Genomic DNA, 22439 nt, shown 5'->3' on the forward strand with positions numbered 1-22439 from the left:
GTCTGCCCAGTGTGGCTTTTCATTCTAGTACACCTGCTGCTAGGGTGTAAAGCACAGCCCCATGCTTGGTCCACCTCCAAGTGGCCAGCGTTTCTCTGTGCTGTGCTGCCCACGTGGGAGGGGTGTTTGGGGTGATAGACAACAGTTCTTCCTACTCTCCCAGAGCAACCTGCCTTCTGCCTTTCCTGCACCTGGCCTTTAAAATTTCTGACCTGGATTCCTGAGTGATTCTGAAGGTGTCTTGTGGGTGTTCTTGCTTGTGATGTTTCTGCAGAGGACTGATTCCTAGAGGTGTCCTTCCTCACCATCGCGCTCCACCCTCTCCCTCAAACCTGTGGTTCTCATGTGAAAATACCTTCTTTAAAGAAGTATTTCTCCTACTGGACACTTTGATATAATCTCCCTACATTTCTGTACAGATTATCTTCCCTCTTATGCACATTTTATAGAATTTGAGGAAGGAAATTTGGAAGAATGTCAAGGAATAGGAAAGGTATGTATTTAAACAATACTAAAGACACAAGTCAATCTTTCCTCCAGTGCTGCAGGGCACCAAGTGAATATTGATATGAAGCAAGAGCTGAGTCAGGATTGGATATGCAAAGCTCAAGCGAGGTGGAGATGGGCTTCTTGAATCCTTTTCTTTTTCATCAGGACAAGTTTGCGTATGTAAAGTTTATGTTCATCTTAGGGAGTAGGTGTATGCAAATAAGAGCCCAATTCTTTTCAACAGTTTCAAATCCATATAGCTCATTTTTTCCATTTGTTAAGATATTTTAAAATGTCCTTTATGCTTTTTAGATCAAGTTACCTACAAATATCTCAGTGCAAAGAGAATAGACTTGAACTACGAAGGGAGACGTTTACACACTCATCTTTCAAGTCAGTATCTCATACTGAAGTCTTCCCTCTTCCAATTAAAAAGCACAAACTATATTTTGAGTGTTTTCAGAGATCCTTTCAAAGAGGTGGTCTCTTAATTTCAATGGGAATTTTCAACATTTACTCTGACAATTTGTATAAGGAGGCTAGTTTATCTTTATAAAATCTAAACAGGTGAGCTACTGTTCATTTTTTCTGTATCCAAAGTCCCCTTTTCCATCACTTTTTTGGACCGCTACTCCCTCACTGCTGAAGAGAGCAGAAAAACCCATTATTTTGTCCCCAGTGAGAAACAACCTGAGTCTCATCACTGTGTACAAGATGAAGCCAAATGTCTTGTTTGATTTTTGCTCTTCCCTCAATTGGCTTACAAAATAGCCTAGAAGTAAGGCTTATAATGGAATTCAGAAGGAAACACAATTTCAGATAATATACTGGAAAGGAGAAAACCAGGGTTGATGCTTTGTAATGCAAAAGAAATTGGACACAGCTTTAGAATTTTAGGAAGCAACATTTTAATGGTTGAAAACAGTCCTTCCAAAGTGACTACAAAAGCAAGAAATATTACAACAAGAACGTTTTGATGCACATTCTACTCTTTGTGATAGCCCATACAATAATTCCTTTATCAACATTAACATCTCTTAATACTATATCTGCATTCTGAGGTTGCCACGTATAGGTTGGAACTGAGCAGAAAGACCAAGTTGACTTAGACTTCCAGAAGAGCTAAAAACCATGGAAAATAAGAAAGCCTTTACAATATGAAGAGCCGAAGCTGACTAAAAGATGATGTCCATTTGCATGAGTGATGAAAGATACAAGACCATGGTCATGACGTAAAATGTGGTTACGTTATCTACTGTTGCTGTACGAAGGGCTCAATCAAGAAAGAAACCAGAATAATGCATAACGAGTGGCTCAGAGCCTATCATGTATCTTCCATTACTGAACATCTCAATATCTGGTGCTTATGTAAGGTGATGCAGTGACGGTCCTGAGGTCTGTTGGTGGCAATCAGTCAGGGCAGTCCAGGTATGACACGGTTGCCTTCTGCCGAGGGGAGCAGGAGTCCTTCCAGAATGTCCACTCCTGTGCTGAGTTCAGCACCAGGGAACAAATCCATGAATCTGAACCAAAGAACAATTGGTTCATGCTAGAAACTGAAAGCAGCTCAACTGTAGGAAGTGTTGGTTTTTGTCCAAAGTATAGACTTTAATGGCATCTTAATCCTTTTAAAATGTGCTGTAGCTTAGTACAAAATATATAGATAGAGCGCCACCATTTCTTTAACTAAAAGAAAGGATGTGTTTTGTAAAAATAAAGCATATTAAATCTCCACATCGTAGATCAATACTACCAAAGGTCTTGACATAGCTGGTACATACATGTAGACTCGTTGACGACCTGTAAAATAGAAGGACTGTTATTACTTAACAGGAAGCAGTGGAGTAATAAGATAGAAATTGAATACCATATATCCAAGATACGAGATTTCCATTATGCAGCCCAATTTCTTAAGGAAAGTTCCAGGATGAATACTACCCATAAGACATGTTCCATTTCAAGACACAAGGACACAACAACAGGCTGCTTCCTGACTCTTCAGAACAGCAGATAACCAGACAAGGGGAGCTGAGGAAGTTTGCACTGGAGAAGCACCCTGCACCCTAAGACCACCTTCCATGCAGAGGGACGCCTGTCCATATTCGGAAGGACCACTGATGCAGTCTGAGATACAGTGGATAAAAAGCCCACTTTGGTTTACCATCTTCTACAGAATTCCATCCTGTGCATCTAGCTCCTTACTTTTGTCAGTTACTCACAGAATGTTCCTAGATATATAACTTCTGGAGTATTCAAAACTAGTAACTCTAATTTTAGTAAGTCAGACAATTGGTAAAGAAGCAGTTTATAGAGGTAACAATTTTCCTTGTAACAATAAATAGCAAAACTAATATGTATTTAACAAAGACAGTCCAGCAACTGCCAGCTCCTGTAGCCATGTCTGGGTGAGAACCATCTGACACTTCCTTAAGTGATGATGAGACTTCGCACATCACTGGACACAGGACGTGGAGGGGCCACACTGGCTTTGGATAAGATGCTGCCAGTGCATCTACGTGCAGCCTTCCTGTTTACATTAATATTATCTTAATTCACTTCCATGCCTACTCAAATGTACATTTCATATTGATCTCCATCTTTTACTGCATTTTGAAAATTCCTTTGCTTTCCCTCAGTCTACTTAAATCTCCACAATATTTAATTTTACATAAGTCTTTAGTCAGTGAAAAACAATCTACTTTATGTCTTTTTGAGACAGGATCTTGCTGTGTAGTGCAGGCTGGCCATGAGCTCACGTTGTGGCCCAGACTGGCCTCAAACTCACAATGATCCTCCTGCCTCAGCCTCCCTAGTGCTGGAATTACACGTGTGCACCATCACGCCCAGCTTACTTTTTTTGATTTTTTATAATTAGACCTAAATAAGCATGCAATGAACAAGACAAGTATCTTTGTGCTAGTTAAACAGGGCTCAAAATCATTCTGCTCATTCCTGCTGGAATTAGAGATGCAGTTTAGTAATCTGTTTAATATTTCAGAACTTATGTACTCACTCAGCCTTCATTTGTGTCTAAATTTATATTAAGAACCTCAAGTATTGGAGTACTCATTAATAAATAATTGGCTAGATGTGCCCAGAGATATGTATAGGCCAGCATGTAACGTAATGTGTAACTTCGTAAGATTAAGGAAACACTAACATTAGCTACGCAGTATGTGCTGCTGAGCACACTTACTCATTTCAGACTCTTCGTTCTGCATGCACAGTAAGAAATCATGAAGCCGAGAAACATCACAATCCCGACACTGAGTAAGGCGATTTCCACCAGGCCAAGCATTTTTACTTTCCCAGTCACTTGCTTCCGGAACATTTCTGCTTTCTTATCGCCAATAGTACCAGTCTGTAATCAAGTTAAAAATGAGAATTACTCAGGTAGGTGAGTGAAACAAAACGTTGAAACCCTCTAGGTTATCTTTAACATCTGTGCCCATGTTCGTGCTCTGTGTCCCAAAGAGAACCCTGTTCAACCTTTTCTGCATTTCAGTGGAAACATGCCAAATGCCATACTAAGGTCTCCGAAATATTTCACCACTGTCCAAATGTTGCCCATTGAGAGGACAATGACAGAAGTGGACAGTTCCACTTGCTCCACAGCTGTACGTGCTGCACTTTTCCATTCCACACTGATCAGCACAGTGGTTTACATGAAAACAAGCACATCAGGCAGTGAGCTAGGCTGCCTACACCTCACCTAAGTAGATCTTTGTAAGCATTGCTGATTTTATTAGCACTAGTCCACTCAGAGAGTTTTGATAATTTTCTTGCTGTTATATGCATGTCTCTTTCCTAAAACAATGACAAGAAGTCTACGTAATAGACACATTTTAATGTAATTTTAAGTGCTTTTTTCTTTCAAAAAGAAATTCAGAAAACAAATATTTCTCTTTGATTTTCTCAAATAGATATAATCAATAATATGTAGGCTCCTCTATGAGCAATGGAAATGCACACAAATACTAAATATACATATGATTTTGAAACATTACAACTTTTATGTAATAGTTGATCTTTTTGAAAAATTAAAATACTAACCTCATTAAGCCACAGAATGGGCACAATATAATTCTTCTGCAGGTTCTTTAATGCACTGTAATAAGTATTGAAAATAATTATGAAAATGTATACCAATATATTCATAAATATTTAACATTTTAGTAATTAGGGTAAATAAGTTTTCAGAAAATAGTTGCTTTTGATTTTGTTCTCTAGTAAATACTTAAAATTTAATGTTTTTCTCAGACTTTTCACTCCTAAATCTTTCTCAGATTTTTAATTGGATTTACTTTTTCTAGACACACATTTTTTTCAACAAGTTCTGCTGAGAATAGTAAAATATGACCTAAATACTACTGCAGTAGGAAGAATGGGATGTCTAGTAAAATAGGACCACAATAAAAGTGAATTAAAAGCATTCCAAGATATGAAATAAATGTGCCATTTTAGTAAATATTAGACAGGACTCTCAATTATCATGAGCATTTAACAGGCACTGTGCAGTGACAAGATGAGAAGGTGACATTTGATATTCTCTTCACCTTCTTAGACTTACATTTTTAGAAGAAAATAAAAATTAGAACAGGATAAATGTTGTAAAAGAGACTCACTCAATCCTTGGTGCTGGCTTGACCAGTATGTTGACCTGTAGCCGTTTTGCAAATTGTAAAGTGAATCCAGTTATCTAAAATAGAGAACAAACTAAAAGAGTTACCAATATTTTTTAACAATATTCAAAACTCACTTTTTCTATGTCAGCAGAGAAGTTACTAAGAATTAACCTGAAAGGACCATTGGAAGCTTGTCCAAATTGAACCTGTCAAATTTTACACACTGATATTTAATCACTTTCTATGTCTACATGTCTAGACACACAATGTCCTTCGTCAATGTAACATGAAGAGTCAAATTGTGATGTTTACATGAAATGAATTTGAGAAAAAATCAGTAACAGTAGCAGTAACAAAATGGAGCTACTTAAATTCCTAAACTGTGTGTGATGAAATGTTTAGTTAGAATCCATGTTAGTCTTCTTAGAATGCTGCTGCTTATTATTTTAAAGAAAGAAACATGATGCTAAGTTCTAGAATTTAACTTTTTATGGCTGTGGGGATTGAACCAAGAGCCTCAGATATGCTAGGCAAGCGTGATGCCTTGGAGCTGTGTGCAGAGACCTCCACTAAGTTTTGAAAAAGAGAATAAGGATTGACGCTGCTGTATTGCAGCAATTGTTATAATTTTCTGGACACTGAATACACTAGATTTTGCCCCAAATTTATGAATACTCATAAAACTTTCAATTCCTAATGGCATATAAAGATCCTCTCATGAAAATACCTGTAGTTAAGTGCAATACAAGCAATAGTAATATATACATATCATTGCAAGCCAATTAGGCTCATTTGCATCATTAGATTGCACATCAATGGCTCATTTTAAAAGCTTAGGAAGTTCGATGTGCTTCAACTAAAATTGAATTTTCTTGACATTTATACACCACAATAAGAAAGCAACATAATTTTCACTGAGATATGATCAATAAGTATGACAAAATTAGTTTAAATTTGTTTAAAGAGTACAAGGGCAAATCAAAAATATTTGCTTACGGGCTCAACATCCAGGTATGTCTTGTGTTCTTCTTCATTGGGGCTTAAACCTTCAATTGGTTCTGAAATATCAGGGCTTGCATGTAGAAAATGAGGAAGTGAAATATACACAGGTTTTCCTGAAAACAAGTTTTCAGAGGCAATTGGAACTAAGTCATCTTTGTCTTTTACATATCACTCAAGAAATATTTCCTTAAACATTATATTAAATTAAAGCAGAGTTGATTTTGAATATTTCTAGCAGGTTCCTAATGTGCAAACGAAATATAAAATCCTACTAAACAAGTCAGTTGATGTCTGCCATTCATTGTTTAGGTGTTATTTCTAATATGCAAAGCTTAGCTACTATGGGCAGCTTTAAATACATGTATACATACATATATACATATGTTCATTGATCCATCCATTCATATTTCTGGCAATACATGCCTATGGACTGATACTTATAAGTATTCTCATCCTTTTTCATGCACACCCATTAGAGAAGAATGAATATTAGTAAAATCAGAAGGACTGAGCTGTGTGCATGTGACAATTCCTGCTGCAGAGATATACTGAAAACACTTTTACTTGCCACTTTTTTGTTGCCAAAAAGAAAGCTAGAACAACGGTATGTGAATTACTTAGCATGCCCAGTGTTCTGCTTCCCAACACTGAATGCAAGGGAGGCCTCAAAAGCCCTTTAAAACCAGCGCCAACATTCCCTGCCATAAATGCTCAGCCATTATTGCTTTAATTTTAAGTTTTGGGTAGAAAGAGATGCTGGGTACAGGTTACATGTTAAGGACCATTTCAGACTATGTCATAAACCACGATAGTGCCCATCCTTACATACCGTCTTTGCAACTGCTAATGTCTAGCACACCGTATGATGTACAATTTCTTGAAACAATTCTTTCTGTGCAGAAACATTCATTTTCTGGATTTTCAGATGGAGCTGCAAAGGCCTTGGCTGGAAGAACAAATCTGTACACAGGGATTCCTTTCAGGTCAACCTCAGATCCAAAAATAGCATAAATTGACCTAAATAGGCAGAAAGGAAAATTTTAAAATTTTACATGTTTATCTAGTTCTTAAGAAAAAAGTTTTTGTAAAATTTTAAGATTTGCCAGAACTCAATATCTGAGTATGAAATATTCTTACTTTCGTTCTTAGAAACCTTTGAGGACAAGTTTTCCTTGTGCCCTATCCTGGAGTATTTATACCGAAGATCCTTATTCCAGTTCATTTCCCTTATAAATTAAATATTTGTGACTTACATCAAATTCTTTACTTGTACACAGTTTAAATGAAAAAGATTATCTTTCAGAATTTCTCAGTGGAGAGAGGTCCCCAGCTGGCTGGGAGCCTGGGCGTGTGTATATGTGCCGTGTATTTATCCCCCTTCACCATTCACCAAGTGTGAGCAGGACCTGGATACCGTGCCCAACCTCAGAACATGTTTGCTTTCATCTCCAGATAAGAGCAGTATTACTTCACAACGTTATCAGTTTTGCAGATAAAAGATTCAGAGAAATTAAACGTTTCCCCACAATCTGTCTTTAGGGGTAGGCTTCAAAAGTAGGAGTGTGTGCTCCGGGAGTAGCGGGGCCCAGCAGTGTAGAAAGATGCCACAGTCTTAGGACAGGTCTGAGTCAGGTGCTGTCTTCTCTGGGTGTGGTCAGTAAGGTGGGGCATCCCATCTAGCAATGACTGTGAGTACCCTCAGCATTTATGAAAAGAAATGAAAAGCTGCCCTTAGGAATGGCAAGGAAAATGGTTTGTGTTATAAAAAGTTGAAACATGAAGGGCGTTTTGAAAAGAGTTCAACATTCTGCATTACCATATTGATGCATTTACTTGGAAGAAAGTGAGAAAAACATTTCCTAAATATAGTTTATTTTTCTCAGATAACACAATTACATCAGGGTTTCCTGGTCTTTATTCTATCAGAGTTATTACACCGGTGTCACTGCCTTACCTGCAAATGTCAGAGGAGAAGAATCGCAATATTCGAGACTTCTCAACGAAAGGTGGAAAGGAGGCCGCATCTGTTTAAAAATCAAGCCATTTGTACGGAATTAAATGTAATACGCATGCTGGAAGCATCTGGAGCTCTATTGCAGCTTAGCGAATAGAAATGCAATACGAACCACCAAATAAATAACCTAAAAATTACCTACTATTACAGTCATTTCAAAGAAGTAGATATATGTAACTCAGTATATCCAAAACACTACCACTTTAGCATGAAATCAATCACAGTAAGCTGTTTTACATATTTAAACTTCAGTGCGTTTGTTCACACATAGCACAATTGGATCATGCTGGCCAATTTTCAAGTGAGTGCATCATACACCACATGGGGCTAGATGCTGTCACGTCCAGGGCCGAGGATGTAGCTCAGCGGCACAAGTGCTTGCTTGGCAAATGCAAGGTCCTGAGTTCAATTCCCAGTACCAAAAAAAAAAAAAACCAAATAGATGGTATCATGTTCAACAAATCCACATACAACAGTCATTGGTATGAAATGAAAAGTGGTACAATCAGATGTTAGTGCTGTGGTTACGTGTTGTGAAAGTAGCCCACCCATTAGTGAAAGGCACTCTCTTACCATGATGCTAATTCATAACTGCTAAAATATCAACAGTTTTATTTTAACGGTGATTCATCCACCCTCACTAATGGCTGCATACTATTTTTAAAACCATTTTAAAACCCATGTATTTCCTCTCACTAAATAGAATTTCCTGTAAAGTCTTTGGAAACATACCCATATAATTGAAAGGGGAGTTATGGAATTTCTGGTGCAGTTATAATCAACAGCCCGTGCCGAAGTGCAGAAATAACTGGATAAGGCTTCCGCACACTTCTCACAACCATCCCCAAATGAGCCGCCCCGGAATGCATTTCTTTAAAACAGTAAGGCCTGTCTTTCAAATGCTTTCCACATTTTCTTTCTGTGAGTTTTCCTTTAATTCTGTGTCTCTGTCGTCCTTGATTTGCTCACTTGCGAATTTTGTGACAACAGAGTTACAAGGGTCTGGTGATCACCATTTGATCCTGGCACTGAGGGAGCTGAATATTAAAGTTGAGCTTAAATGCCCCATATTGCCCCCTAAATGGGTACCTCCTCCTTAGCATCTAAAGGAAAATGCATTTAAAATCATTGTAAAAAAACAGCACTGGAAATACAACTATGTCCTGATCACAACCAACAATCACCATGATCAATGACTTAAGATCATTGATAATATCTTAAGCTTTTTTTTTTTACAGAAGATACACTCTAAACGTGCACTAATAGTTTCATTTTACATCTTTGTACAGTTTTTGAAAATGTACTTTAACAAAATTGAATCTTCTTGTTTCATTAGACTTTTTCCTGGACCTGTTACCAAGCGAATCTCACAGGGAGCATTCCTTTTGCTACCACCCAGCTGCCTCTGTTCCGAACTGTTTTGTGTAATTTCCTCATACATAGTTTAACTTCATGTCTGGTATTCAGGTATTCAGTGTTTCACTAGTAAACCTCTTAATCTTTGTCTCCTTTGTCGAATCTATTTACTTAACTTTGGGCACAACAGTTTAATGATGTTTTTTCTTCAGCTCACAAAGAATTCTGTACTATTTACAATGCATTTGTCTTTGTCTCTGAGGACTAAATCTCACATAACCATGTTTGTAATGGCAAGGCACTTGACAATTTGCAGAAATTCTCATAGACAGCATTACTTTCATGGTTCAAAACCCTACAGAATAAACCCAATGGTGTTTTTACTAGATTTTTTTCCCCCTAAAAGACAGTAATAAAACTAAACACAAAACAAATCAATCATGCCTGAGGAACAGTAAACATCACCTGTGCTTCCTGTTATTTAACTTTATTCATCTTCATTATATCGTTTTTGTATAGCGTATTCCGTCTCCTACTTCGTAAACATTAGGCTTGTGCTTCAAGGTGTTGAAAGCTCATCTTTGATTTTAATGACCTCATGGTATTTGATTCTCACTGCTTTTCAAAATCTTAATTCTTAAGCTAATAGATATGTACTTTTCTTCAAGAAAAATAGTATGCCAGATCTAACCATAACACTACATAAAAGATGTTAGTTCATTTCCCCCAGTTATACTTCAGAATGCTCTTGCTCTCACATACTTTTCATGGTTATTAGACATCTCACCTTGGTAAGCATTCTTTTCTTTCTTGTCTCATTTTGGTGACTTGTCTAACATAGATGGATGGTTCTGCTATGCAATCTCACCAAGGCTTTCTCAGCTTTGAATCTCACTTAGAAGTGTTTCTTTTTGTAACTTTGTTGATTTTTCAATTCTAAGTTACTTATATAGTATTCAAAAGATTTGACTACTTAGTTTCCTTATTTTTGTTAACCCCTTATCTCTGTAACCAAGATGGTAGTCCATTACAGTTATTACAAAGCAAAGGTTTCCTCAATTCAGTAAGAGCTAATCCTTTACAGTTAAGCTTGAGGAATCCTATCATATCATGGAGACATTTACTAAGCTCACACAAAAACAGAGACAATTTTGTGGCAGTTTAAGACTCAAACACATAACCTCAGGGCTGGGGATTTAGCTCAGTGGCAAAGCGCCTGCCTGGCAAGCACAAGGTCGTGAGTTAGGTTCCCGGTACCGGAGAAAAACCAAAACAAAAAAACAAAACAAATCAAACACATAACCTCAGTCTTCCAAATGCCACAAGCTCTGGTTTTGTGGAAAAAGGTGCATTGCTTCACTGTGATTATTATTACAGAACGTCTTACCTGTACCATTAATCATGTCACAATAGCTCTTCCAGAAGCCGAGATTCCTAAGGAATAAAAAGATGAACAAATATTTTCATTTCAAAAGCACCTTTCTCACATTACTTTTCCTATTGTGATTCATTGCTTCTGCTCTCATAATGATGATTAGACATGACAAATGCTAAGCTTAAAAAATGTTCTAATTCATCCACCTATATTTTCTTTCAACCTTTTGTCTTACTGCAATACATTAAGTACCTGATACCATTAAATGACCAAGTCATAAAATAAAAACTATTGAGTGATAATTTTATCACAAAAAAAGTTGGGATAGACAGGGTTCTAAAAGAAGAAATTGAGAAACATTTATCAGAAACGTGGATCTCTACTTGGAGAACTTTTTTCCAGTGAGAACAATGATTCCTGGCTGTTGAGTGTTCATACTGAATAGGAGAGTATTCAGCGGGGTACTGGCCTGACCTCAGTATGAGGAGATGGACAGGAGAGACAGGCAGAATGAAAGAGAAGGTGATTAGGTCCAGAGAATCCAAAACATGTAACTTCAATTTTCAATTTCTGCCCACTTAACTTTTGCATGGACAGGCACTAAAGGACAGAGTTTATTAGTTTATGCTTTAGTATCTAAACAAATGCACACATTCATTCCCTCTACAAACATACATCTCATTGTATGATCCAATATGTGCTTAATATTTAGAATTTTAAGAATTATCACAGTAAAGGACACATGGCCATTAATTCCCCCTCACAACACTCTTCCTCGCTTCAGTCATCTTTATCCCATTGTGGTTACCACCTTCTGCAGCAGTTCTGCAAGTCCTGATATGTTTATGATAAATACACTGAATGCTTCTGCCAACTACCATGCAATGGAAAGGCAGGCTCGAATGTTACCATGTGCCCTCACTCAGCTTATTCCCAGAATCGGGTGCCATGTGACTTCTGACTTCCCCAGAGTCAAAATGTCCACGCAAGGGAAATGTTTGCAAACATTTCAGGACATCAAGGCAGCCAGGACAGCGCAACTAAAGACACTTACGAAAGAGGATTCCAGAACTGCTTCAGAAAGTGGCAAGAGCGATGGATAAGTGTGTTTAAAATGAGAGGTAATTGGTTGAGAGGGTCCATGCCAATGTGTCTTATTATAATACATTTTTTAGAAATGTAAATATTCACTGTACTTTGTGATCACACCTTGTATATGCAAGTGATAAACAGCAGTAATAATTTCCCTGCATCTCCAGACTTTTTTAGTGATAAAAACTGTTTCTTACTCCTAACATTATCTAATGAGATAACACAAGATTTTACATCATCCTTATGCAGAGCTGGTAGTCTTGCTCAGTACTGTCAAAAGGAGTCAAATCAATCTTGTTATAAAGTGACACATAATTCTTAATCGAATGAGAAACTTTTAACAGCTGTCCTCAAACTATTCCACTATTATAATACTGCAATGGCCTTCATCCTTTTATATAGTGATGTGATTTCCCTCAAAATAAACACCAAGCAGTGTTTGCTTTCCTGCCTCAACTTTTCTATAAGATCTTCATGAATTCTTCAGAAGGAACATGTAGCAAGTATTTAACTGTTGAATGGCATTATTAGGGACTCAGTTTGAGGCAATAGTTGTATTAATAAAAACATTTCATCTCTTTCAGTTTTGATCTCTTTCGTCTTTGTCGGGACAAAACTGGTCAAAAGGACAAGGACTTCTCCCCTTATCTTTATTACTGTTCTTTCTCCTTATGCATTCCTAAGTTATGACTCCATCAGATGGCCAGACAAGAATGGCTTTATGAAATTATTTTGTTCTTTCAACACTTCCAAGGTGGCATTATCCAATCCTTCTCACTTTCATGAATGAGGTGAGTCCACTATCCTGCTAGCTGTGCAACAAGATGTAAACAGTCCTTGTCATTTCTCTGTGAAGGGAACCCACAGCTGAAGGCAAACGAAAGCCTAACCAGGGCCCCTGCTCAGCCGTGCAGGCTGAGCGCTGGCCTCAACTTGCAGATCTCAGGGCAGAGGGACTGAGATCAGGCAGAGCAGCGGTGTCCCAGCCTGATCTTCTCCATCTCTGTCCCAGAGGTAGGTGCCTGAGCCTTAAGAGCTTTTAAATACTACCCTGCCTAGAGCAACTCAAGGGCACAATTTACCTGGATACTTACTTTTTGTCTTTGTAAGTGTCAATTATGGCCACTTTGCTTATGTTGTCTTTTCCATTGAAAACTTTATAAACTCCATCTACAGTATTGTTATACTGGAAAGACAAAAAATTATAGAGTAAGTCATTTTCCAAGTTGTGACAAACTCATTCATAATTATATATCACTTGAAATATATAATGTATTAAGAATTTTTAAGTACAGGATTTTCAGTTTTTTAAAGGATAAAATATAAAAATTGTCTAGAAATGAGTTTTAGATGCTGAGGGAAAGTAAGAAATGAAACATTAAGGCTGAACTGACCCAAAATCCAACATAATCCTAATGAACCAGTGACGTTACTGGGGTCACCATCCCCATTACGTCAAGGTGACAGCACATGGGACAAACCTGTGAGAGTGAAGACAGATTCCTAGAGGTTTTCTAAGCATTGGGATCTTTAATAGGTGGACACTAAGAAAGTAGGCAATGCAAAATGAAAGACACAGCCAAGAGAAGCATTCAAATAATCGCATCTCTTATCCCTTGAGGCTTTCAATGTTAATATTTAATTGATGTGTGACCTTGACCTCTAAGCACCCTCTAAAAGTAAGAGTAAAGAACTAGAAATTATAACTAACGTGCACATAGTACCACATAAAGTTGCAAGTCAGCAATCAGTTCTCCCCATTGTTAATTCAAACCATGGAGCTATAGCCAGGCTATTATCCGGCTCTCATTTTCTCCTTGGCTTGCCAACCGGCATTTCACACCCCTGGTGAACCACTACAAGCTCTTGATCTCAAACTTTGTTAAAATATGGCTGGCTGACTGGCCCATTGAAATGTGCAAACTTCTTACATAAATTGCAAGAGACACAGAGGAGGTGAAATGATAGGATTAAACACCTTGTGAAAAGGGAAATCATGATTGAGAATAGTATTCAGAGATTTAAAGAGTGGCAATCTCATTTTAGACACTGTATATTTTAAGAGTAGAAATATGATTGTTTTAAATTAAAATTATAGTAATTTAAACTAATTAGGTATTTTTTTCCCACTAGGAAAACTGCAATGATATAAGCTAGAGACTTCAAAATTTGGGGGATATATAATCTCAGATCAGAAATACGGCTTATACTCTAAATTATAAAAATATGCCTGCCATTGGCACTGGGTTTATCTAATTAAAATATAATAATGCAGGCATTCATGCCAGATACTCACTGGATAAAACACACCAACGGTGGTAGCAACAGAGGCTGGTACCAAACTCAAGAATGGATCCTTGTAGCCCCACAGCAGTTCCTTCAGAGTTCTGGTTTGGAACATAGAAGACTTTGACTTTTTGATGAGTGAATTGAACACCGAATGGAGGAAGGGGCTTGAGTAGACATGAGGTGCAGCCTATGGGAGAAAGGGTTGTTTAAGGCACCACAACAGCATCTGATTTTAACAAGAACGAGTGCACAAAGCACAAGAATTTGGTTTAATAAAGGACTTTGGAACTGACGTTTTAACCCTGTTCCCAGATCACACCTAGAATACAAGTCTGAACAGTATAATGCTGGATAGTGACATCTGTCTGGTTGCCAGCCACGGCCAGATTTCCTGTCCTCTGGATCATTAAGATGCGCAGAAAGCAACTTTGTGATTGATACGATTCTCTCATTGTTCCACATGACTAACCCCGTTCCAAACAATGTGGGAGATATTTTTATAAGAATTGCAATATAACTAATGTAATAATAAATCTGGCAGAACTGGGCAGGTGAGTTCTGCAGTATTTAGAAACAAAGCTTTGTTGTCCTCCTACTCACTGCCACGGCCAGGTTGAGGACTGTGAATGTGTCGTTCTCCATCCCAACGGACATGGACGGCACAAAGATGGCTTCGTTGGGCTGCACAAAAGAGACTGTGTGGTTGGTGGGGTCCTGCATCACGTTCTCCTTGGGCAGGTAGCGAACTCTGAACAAACGAAGATAACAAACTTCAGAAAAGCTGTCGCATGTGAACGTTTGATCTCAAATGCCATCCATTCACTCAGTCGGTCAGTCATACGATTTGAATGTGTAGAACATGTCAGAATGATGCTAAGAATGGGGCTGAGATGGTACATTAGCCCGGCAGGGTCTCCAGCAAATTCATCAGCAGGTTTCCTCAGCTGGCGAACAAGAAGCTGGGAGAGAAGGCCAGAGGGGTTCATAGGGAACCTTTGTTTACACAGTCATTGGAAAAGAGACCAGACAACTCAGTGCCTGGGGTGGTCACAGAGGGGTGAGCGGAGAGATTCATTCTGGTAGCAGGTGCACATCGGCGGTCTAGATACCAAGCACAAGTTCACTTAGGGAGGGCGGGAATAGCATCTACAAAAGAATGTGACCCAGTGGAGGAAATGCACATGCTTGAGTGTGCATGGTAGAGACGGAGTAAACAGCATGATGGGCAATGAAGGCACTGACAGAACCAAATCTGGAACATGATGGGATCCACAGGCACACGGCACCCTCGGTCCCGAGGGCGGAGGGAGGTGGGGCAGGACCGAGTATCTTTTCTTAACCAGAACTCTCCAAGCACATAGGCCATCCAGCACGGCCTTTTGAATACATACACGCATATTCTGGATGCTAGTTCTGCCTTTAGCAACGCCAGGATGCAAAGTACCAAATTCTTTGAGGGAATGTGGGGAGGGATGATGACTTGGAAAAGCAGTTAGCAAATAAAGGGAGCCACTGAGCTCAAGCTTTACATGGCTCATTTCACTGTCATATATTTGAACATCTGAACAGATAACTAAAACAGCACCAGGCCAAAATTAATAAACTAGATTTTTAAATATATATGGAAACGTGAATTCCTACAGCAAGGGATTATGAGCATTTTATATTCCCAACACAGTACTTGATACATAGTGAGTTGTAGCTGCTTATTTCTTTTTGAATAAATTAATGTTTCACATTACTTCAAAAAAGGCTCAGAATCATGCTGAAAGTATATTTACTTTTTAATAAACTTGCAGCAAACTTTTTATTCTATGAGTAAAGTAGATATAAAGAAATAAACGCATGAAACACAAAAGACAGATATGTTCTTTTCTCTTATGTAGCTACTTTAAAGTATGTTTTTAACATTTCAAATCAAACCACTGTACTTTTAAGAACATTTATATATGCATGATAAATGAAAGAAGAGTAAAAATTATGATCCAATTTCACTTTTTAAAATTACACCTACAAGATTATACCAGTAGATGGCACTCACTAAGAGAAAATACGTAAAAGCAAGCTTGGTCTTTAGAATGTAATTTTCACAAGGACAATTTTTTGTTTGTTTCAAAATTTGGAAGTTTACTAAACTGTTGGTTAATAAGGTCAAGAGAAAGACTCAGTTCTAAATGTTGACCAATAATTCTTTAATTCTGGCCAAAGCAAAGATGTCTTTTAAAATGGTTTACACTGGACCTGAAGTATTCTAAAGGAATGACAGTGCTCATGGAGATGCTGCAGGTAGGGTATGGGTGAGCCCTCAGCAACTGATTCCAAAAGATAAGCATCCTCCATTATCTAAGGCATCCAGGCAAACAGAAAAGATGTCATTGTATTGGTACCATGAGACAAGAGGATTCAGTTAATTAGGGATGCCTTTAAAACTGTTACAAAAGAGTTTATTGTATATAAAATTTAACTGTAAATTTTTTCTCCTACTCTCCCCGATTGCTTCTGTAAGCAAGTAAGGGAATTAAACTCATACCTTTGTCTCTGGAGGAGAAAGGTTAAGGACTAATAATATTCTAATAATAAAATTTTTAGTAACTGTCACCTATCAGGGGAGAATTACATTCAATACTATATTCATGTTTCCCCATATCCAAATAATATCCTTATTAAAACTGGAAAAAACCTCAACCAAAAAGCAGAAAATATGATGTTCTCAAATCTAGTAATTATTCTCATTCCTCACATTTATTCATTTTATTCAGGTTGTAATTGTGTAAAACTTTTATGCTTAGGCTTTAGTTGGGTGTTCTATGAGTCCCAGATTTTCTTAGGTGCCCAGCATAGCTAGAACATTCTTGTGGAATGAGAGATTCATACAGGCTCCTGGGAATAATGCAAGATCTATAAGACCATGGGGGGAAAGTGTTGTACAAAGTAACAATTTTTCCCGCTAACAATGAAAATCAAGTCTTCAACACTAGACTAGAGACAGCCAGCTCGGGGACATGGGTAAGACAAGATGGCCCTGGCACCTTTGTCAGCTTATCCATCCCATTATAGTGGAGACACTGCCCTCTAACAACTATCATCTCAATATAATTTGTGGGTCCACTATTAATCTAAAAACATTTAGAAAAGATGGCAATTTGCACAATTACACAAGAACAAAAACCTGCAACAGTGAATTATAAAAAAATACAAATATGAAATTCTGTTATTTGACTATGGCATTATCCTTGAGAGGAAAATCACATATCTGATACACAGGATTAATGATGTTTTCATATGCATGAGCAAATATTCCTCAACTTTGGTTACAGTAGTGCTTTTAGCACCTCAGTTTCCACATTAAATACTTCTGTGGTTGACAAGGAGTCTACAATTTAAATAGAAAATGTATTCAACACTCTTAAGAGCTACCCATTTCTACATCTGTGTGAACACAGACAAGTCCCTTTAGGTCTGTCAATGTGATTTTTATTTACAAAGTGAAAGTCTCTGCTCAGCCATTTCCCCTACTTACACTCTGAGATTCTATTCAGATGTGTTGCACCATGAGGAGATGTAGGATAAAAGTACACAGCGCAATTAATCTCAGCATAAGAGAATACATTAAGAATGAAACTACTACATAAACCCAACTCCCTTTTATGACCTGAAAATTTCTTTCACTATCAGTCCCTAGCAGGAATTATATTTAAATTGAATCAGGTTGGTGCTGTGGTTCTCAAAAGTGAGAGCATATCAGAATCACCCAGAGGGTTTCAAAATCCATTCCTGGGCCCCAACTGGAGGGTCTCAGGCCCACTGGGGATGGGATGGGATGGGGTCTCACTGGGTGAATCCACCAAGTCTCCTGTGGGTGCTCAGGCTATGGACCTGGGAGCCACACGCTGACAAGCCCTGAGAGAAGACACGAATTTACCTTGCAGATCTTTAGTACCTGTACACATGGCCTCCTGTTCAGTGTGCATATTTCAGTGGTTTTGAGACTACAGCCACAAGCGTTGAACAGAAACACCATAATTTCTTAAACTAGGGAAGTTAGGAGATGTTGCTGAAGTCATCATAAAATCTATACATTATAGATGTTTGGGTAATTTACATATATTTCCATTTATGAAGACAGTTATTAAATTCTGAGGTGAGGATCTCATGCCGGTAGAAAACAATACTTCAGGGTACATAAATGGCAGGGAAATGAGTACATGTCAATAGGTAGATGTATCAGCCAGGCAGAAGTCATCTCAGAAACACACGGGGAGCGATGCACCCCGCCTGCGGGGGGCACTCACCTGTACGTGTATGGACCTCTCTGCTTAACCTTTATGTTGCTGCTGTTCATCGCCACTTCATCTGGATTCTGCACATCGAAGATCCAAAACTGTCTGTAAACGTCTGTGCCTGTTTTGACCCAATTTTGAAAAGCGATCGTACCGTTCTCAAGGACGACTTCCTATGAAAGAGAAAACAAGTTTGAGTTATTTCTTTGTGGTACCGACAGGCACTGCTGAGGGTTTGTTTACCATCTTCACTTAGGTGGAAGAAAGCGAGCAGTCCTAAGAGTCTGGCTCGTAAGAACACTTGCTGCTGGCCACACACTTAGAGAAGGAACGTTTCCAAAACCTTATGGCAATTTCTTCGGGTTAACCTCTCAGGAAGAGAATGAGTGTACAGGGTGAGCCAGGGCTGTTGAGCTTAGGGCAAGCTTTGAAGCAATGCCCAGGCAGTGTTGCAGTAGTCAGTCATAGGGTTCATTAATCAAATTTTGTCACAGTTGTTACAGAAGTTCTTACCAGGTCAAATCTGCCATCCCTAAGTAGCTATGGTGATGACGCAAAAACAGAAAAGAGAAAAATCTCATAGCATTGATTTTTTTCTTTTCTTCAGAAGTTGGGCAACTTGGGGAATGACGACTTCTCATTCATTAAATAAAGAAAATAAATCCTATAGGTGAAAAGCACAGGATTCTTTGCATTCCTGATGAATAGTTTCCATATTGTTATTTCAGAAACCCATTACTCCATATCTCCAGAAATTGCAACCAATGCATTATCATTTGCTTGCTACTTTTAAGAGAAGACATGATAAGGAAACCACTGTGTGTGGCTCCATTAAAAATTGTAAATGGTCTTTGCCCTGAAAATAGACAAGTGGAAAGTATACCAATGTGAGCATTTAAAACCCTATATTAGCAACCTGGTCCCTTGCTTCAGGAGCTTTGGGACCAAGTGCAAAGTCACAAACCCCCCGGGTCCATTTCATTATCGGTAAGGTGAAGCAGTTACCATAGATGCTCTCCCGGGTTCTTTCCTGGCCTTTCCCTCTCTGAGCAAGATGTCCGCATTGCCATAGCAATGAGAGTAAACAAAGGAGATTTTTAGGTGGTAGTATTTCTATTTAAGCACCTTGGGAAGACTCACCAGGCTCAAGAGCTCTTAACTTACCTAACATGCAAGCGGAAAAAGAAAGCTACCGCACAGAAAATAAGACTAAACAAACCCACAAATACAGGAACAATCTGACCTATTTTTGTTCCTTCACCAGGAAGAGCCAATTCGTGGAATCATGGTTTCAGGAAGGGACAGAGAACACTGTCACATTTTTTGTTAGAGCACACCGAGAGGGAGTAGCCATGTAGCCAGCCCACCATGGGAACCCAAGGGTGGGAGCATAACGATTAAAACCCCAAATCCTCTGATGCTTAAATTCATTCTCTAGTACATCATGCCATTACTGGTGTTTCAACTCTTTTCTCTGTTACCAACTGCACTTAGTTGGTAGAAGTCATATTAAGATTTGTGTCCCCAGGATGTTATATTGCATAATGCACAGAATTCCTTGGAGAATGACTGGGCATGCAGTTAAACTTCAATTGCAATATCCTGTGCTGTTGCAATCCACTTGTACTGGGAACTGTTACAGTGATGTACCAGTTTTTACTGCTTTTACAACAACTTGTCCTTAAAAACCTTTCATTTGCTCCCCAAAATGCTTATATCCACACTAATAAGCCCCAATATTGAGACAAAAGTTGCCTAAATTATGAATTTTCTTCTAACAGTAGAAGTATGAATATTGCAGTTAACTGCATAGGCAATGTCAACTGTATTAACTCCTCTACTTTTAAGGTCTCTGTGAAAGAAAAAAATTCTTCACACCCTATAAAATGCTGAGGCCTGATGCAGTCTTATTTATCTTGTGTCCCTCAAAGTACATATTTTAGCTTAGTCTCCAATAATTTCTCACAGAATGGAGAAGAGTTTGGGATAGAATGAGTCTGACCGAAGAGAACACACCTCTAAGTCTCCAGTATGTCCGTCCAAATCCCAGACGACATCCTAAGTGTATCATCCCTTTTTCTTTTAACAGCTATAAATCACTTGATTTCTTGCTTGAGTTTTAATGGAAAATTGAAACTTGAAAAGTGGAAACAAATGCAGGAACTAAGCAAGTGTTTAGAGTTAGACCATCTAACATTTTGGTGTAGAAAATGGATCCATTTAAAACAAGTGTCTGATTCAATGCTATTTGATACTTGTGCAGCAGAGAATAAAAAAAAAAAAAATCAGGTATTTTTCCTCCACTCTTATATACTATCTATAATTTCATGATGTAGTCAAAGACAAAAATACTGAATTAAGCAAAAGAATGCAATTCTTCTGATGCTAATGTGTGGTAGAGAACTGCTTTGCTACTCCTTGAATACCAATATTCAATGCCTGTAAGATGTAATTTTAAAGGAGAAAAATAATGTATGTCCTTTGTGAATTTCAAAGAGCCTCATTTTAAATTAAATTGGACTGTTAGCCAATTTTGCAAATCTTCCACTAAATTTGAAGTACAAAGCTGATAATTACGTACACAGAAAAAGCAGTATAATCTAAGATTCCCTCACTCGGTTAACATGTAAATCAGTATTTGCCCCAGACACTGAGTGTACCGACCGTCTAGCTCCGGTAAGGGCGGGGTTCCAGCCTGCTAACTCACACGCTGCTCTCTCTAGCTGGGTTGAAAGATGCTGACCTTGAAATTCCTATTCTCCCATGCCAATTTGAAATCAGCTGTTTGGGACAGCAATATCTTCTTGACTATCACTGTTGAATGAAAAACAGTTTCTCTTCTGCTTAACCGGCATCATTTAGGGCAATCATTAACATCCCCCTCGTGTATGCCTGTGTAGAGAAAGCAGAGCACAAAGACGAAAGCTTCTGCGTCCTTTCGCCAGAACGGCGCCCAGTACCAAGAGACAGAACTGGGCTCCGCGGAGTTCAGCTGTGCGTGGGAGCCCGTGACTTCCTTCTCGGCACCGGGAGGGGAGGTGGACAGAGAGACTGGACGCTATTTGCTCCAGCTGCAGTTTGGTCACTTCATAACCATGTAAAATGTGCAGTTTACTTAATTTCTTCCTGTCTGTTTCTTTATCCATAGAATCATTTTAGTTTGAATCATATGAACTTTATATTTTTGAAAGTTAAATCACATTGAGTATTAACTTTTTTGTATGGTTTAAATCTGTATGAGCGTTAATAAATGGGACTACTTGGAGCAGTATCAACATAGTGGACACTCCGTAAATGTTACTGACTAGTATTATGCAAGCCCTAACCTTTCTGTAGAGGGAGGACTGTAATATTCCCCTGGCCCTGTACATATTGCTTTCATTGCTTGGCTTATAGTACTCACTGTCTAACCCATCATGTGCCAATAATTCATGCAGCGTCCTGTGACACTTTTCTCTGGCTATCTAATTACTTTTATATTTATTGCTGCTCCATTAAAATAAACATCTTTAAAAACAGAGACATACTGAAAAATACCTGTCCTCCACTAATATAAAATATGCTTCAGAACTAGTTCTGAATGGAACAAGTTCTCCACAGTGTAGAGAAATTCTCTGACATGTACACATCATGTGGGCTGACCAAAAGGAAGGAAGTCGTGATACTTGTGCTGGGTTAATAAACAGCACTAGTTTGGAATTAACATCCACAATCAAAACACAGAATAAAATTTGCTAAAATTTTGGAATAGTAAGCTTTAACGTGTTTTAGAGACTCCAGAAGCTAGCCCCTAAGAATTTGTGAAAGAACTGAAAAATGGGAGCTATTTAATCTGGCATGAAAGGTAAACAATATTGATATTAAGTTGGGGTGGAAGAAGAAATCTACATATACTTGCTATTTGTGTATATATGTAT

General features: G+C 38.3%; 1 protein-coding gene across 5 annotated transcripts in view; it reads right to left on the reverse strand.

Moving 5' to 3' along the window:
• Window positions 1-1373: 1373 nt before the first annotated feature.
• Window positions 1374-22439, reverse strand: part of Cd36 (CD36 molecule (thrombospondin receptor)) — a 117184-nt gene continuing 96118 nt past the window's right edge. For all 5 annotated transcript variants that reach the window (XM_005377199.2, XM_013510592.1, XM_005377200.2 and 2 more), the window contains 12 exons: window positions 18535-18695; window positions 14843-14990; window positions 14250-14429; window positions 13048-13139; window positions 10874-10920; window positions 8071-8140; window positions 6946-7133; window positions 6111-6229; window positions 5115-5188; window positions 4543-4597; window positions 3686-3850; window positions 1374-2289 (listed from right to left, as the gene is read on the reverse strand). In XM_005377199.2, the coding sequence (XP_005377256.1) occupies window positions 3686-3850; window positions 4543-4597; window positions 5115-5188; window positions 6111-6229; window positions 6946-7133; window positions 8071-8140; window positions 10874-10920; window positions 13048-13139; window positions 14250-14429; window positions 14843-14990; window positions 18535-18695 (1299 nt within the window). In that variant the 3' untranslated portion in view covers window positions 1374-2289. The remainder of the gene's footprint in view (window positions 2290-3685; window positions 3851-4542; window positions 4598-5114; window positions 5189-6110; window positions 6230-6945; window positions 7134-8070; window positions 8141-10873; window positions 10921-13047; window positions 13140-14249; window positions 14430-14842; window positions 14991-18534; window positions 18696-22439) is intronic.

This window comes from Chinchilla lanigera, unplaced genomic scaffold (genome assembly GCF_000276665.1).
Source record: "Chinchilla lanigera isolate Chin_1 unplaced genomic scaffold, ChiLan1.0 scaffold00009, whole genome shotgun sequence".
Taxonomy (NCBI): Eukaryota; Metazoa; Chordata; class Mammalia; order Rodentia; family Chinchillidae; genus Chinchilla; species Chinchilla lanigera.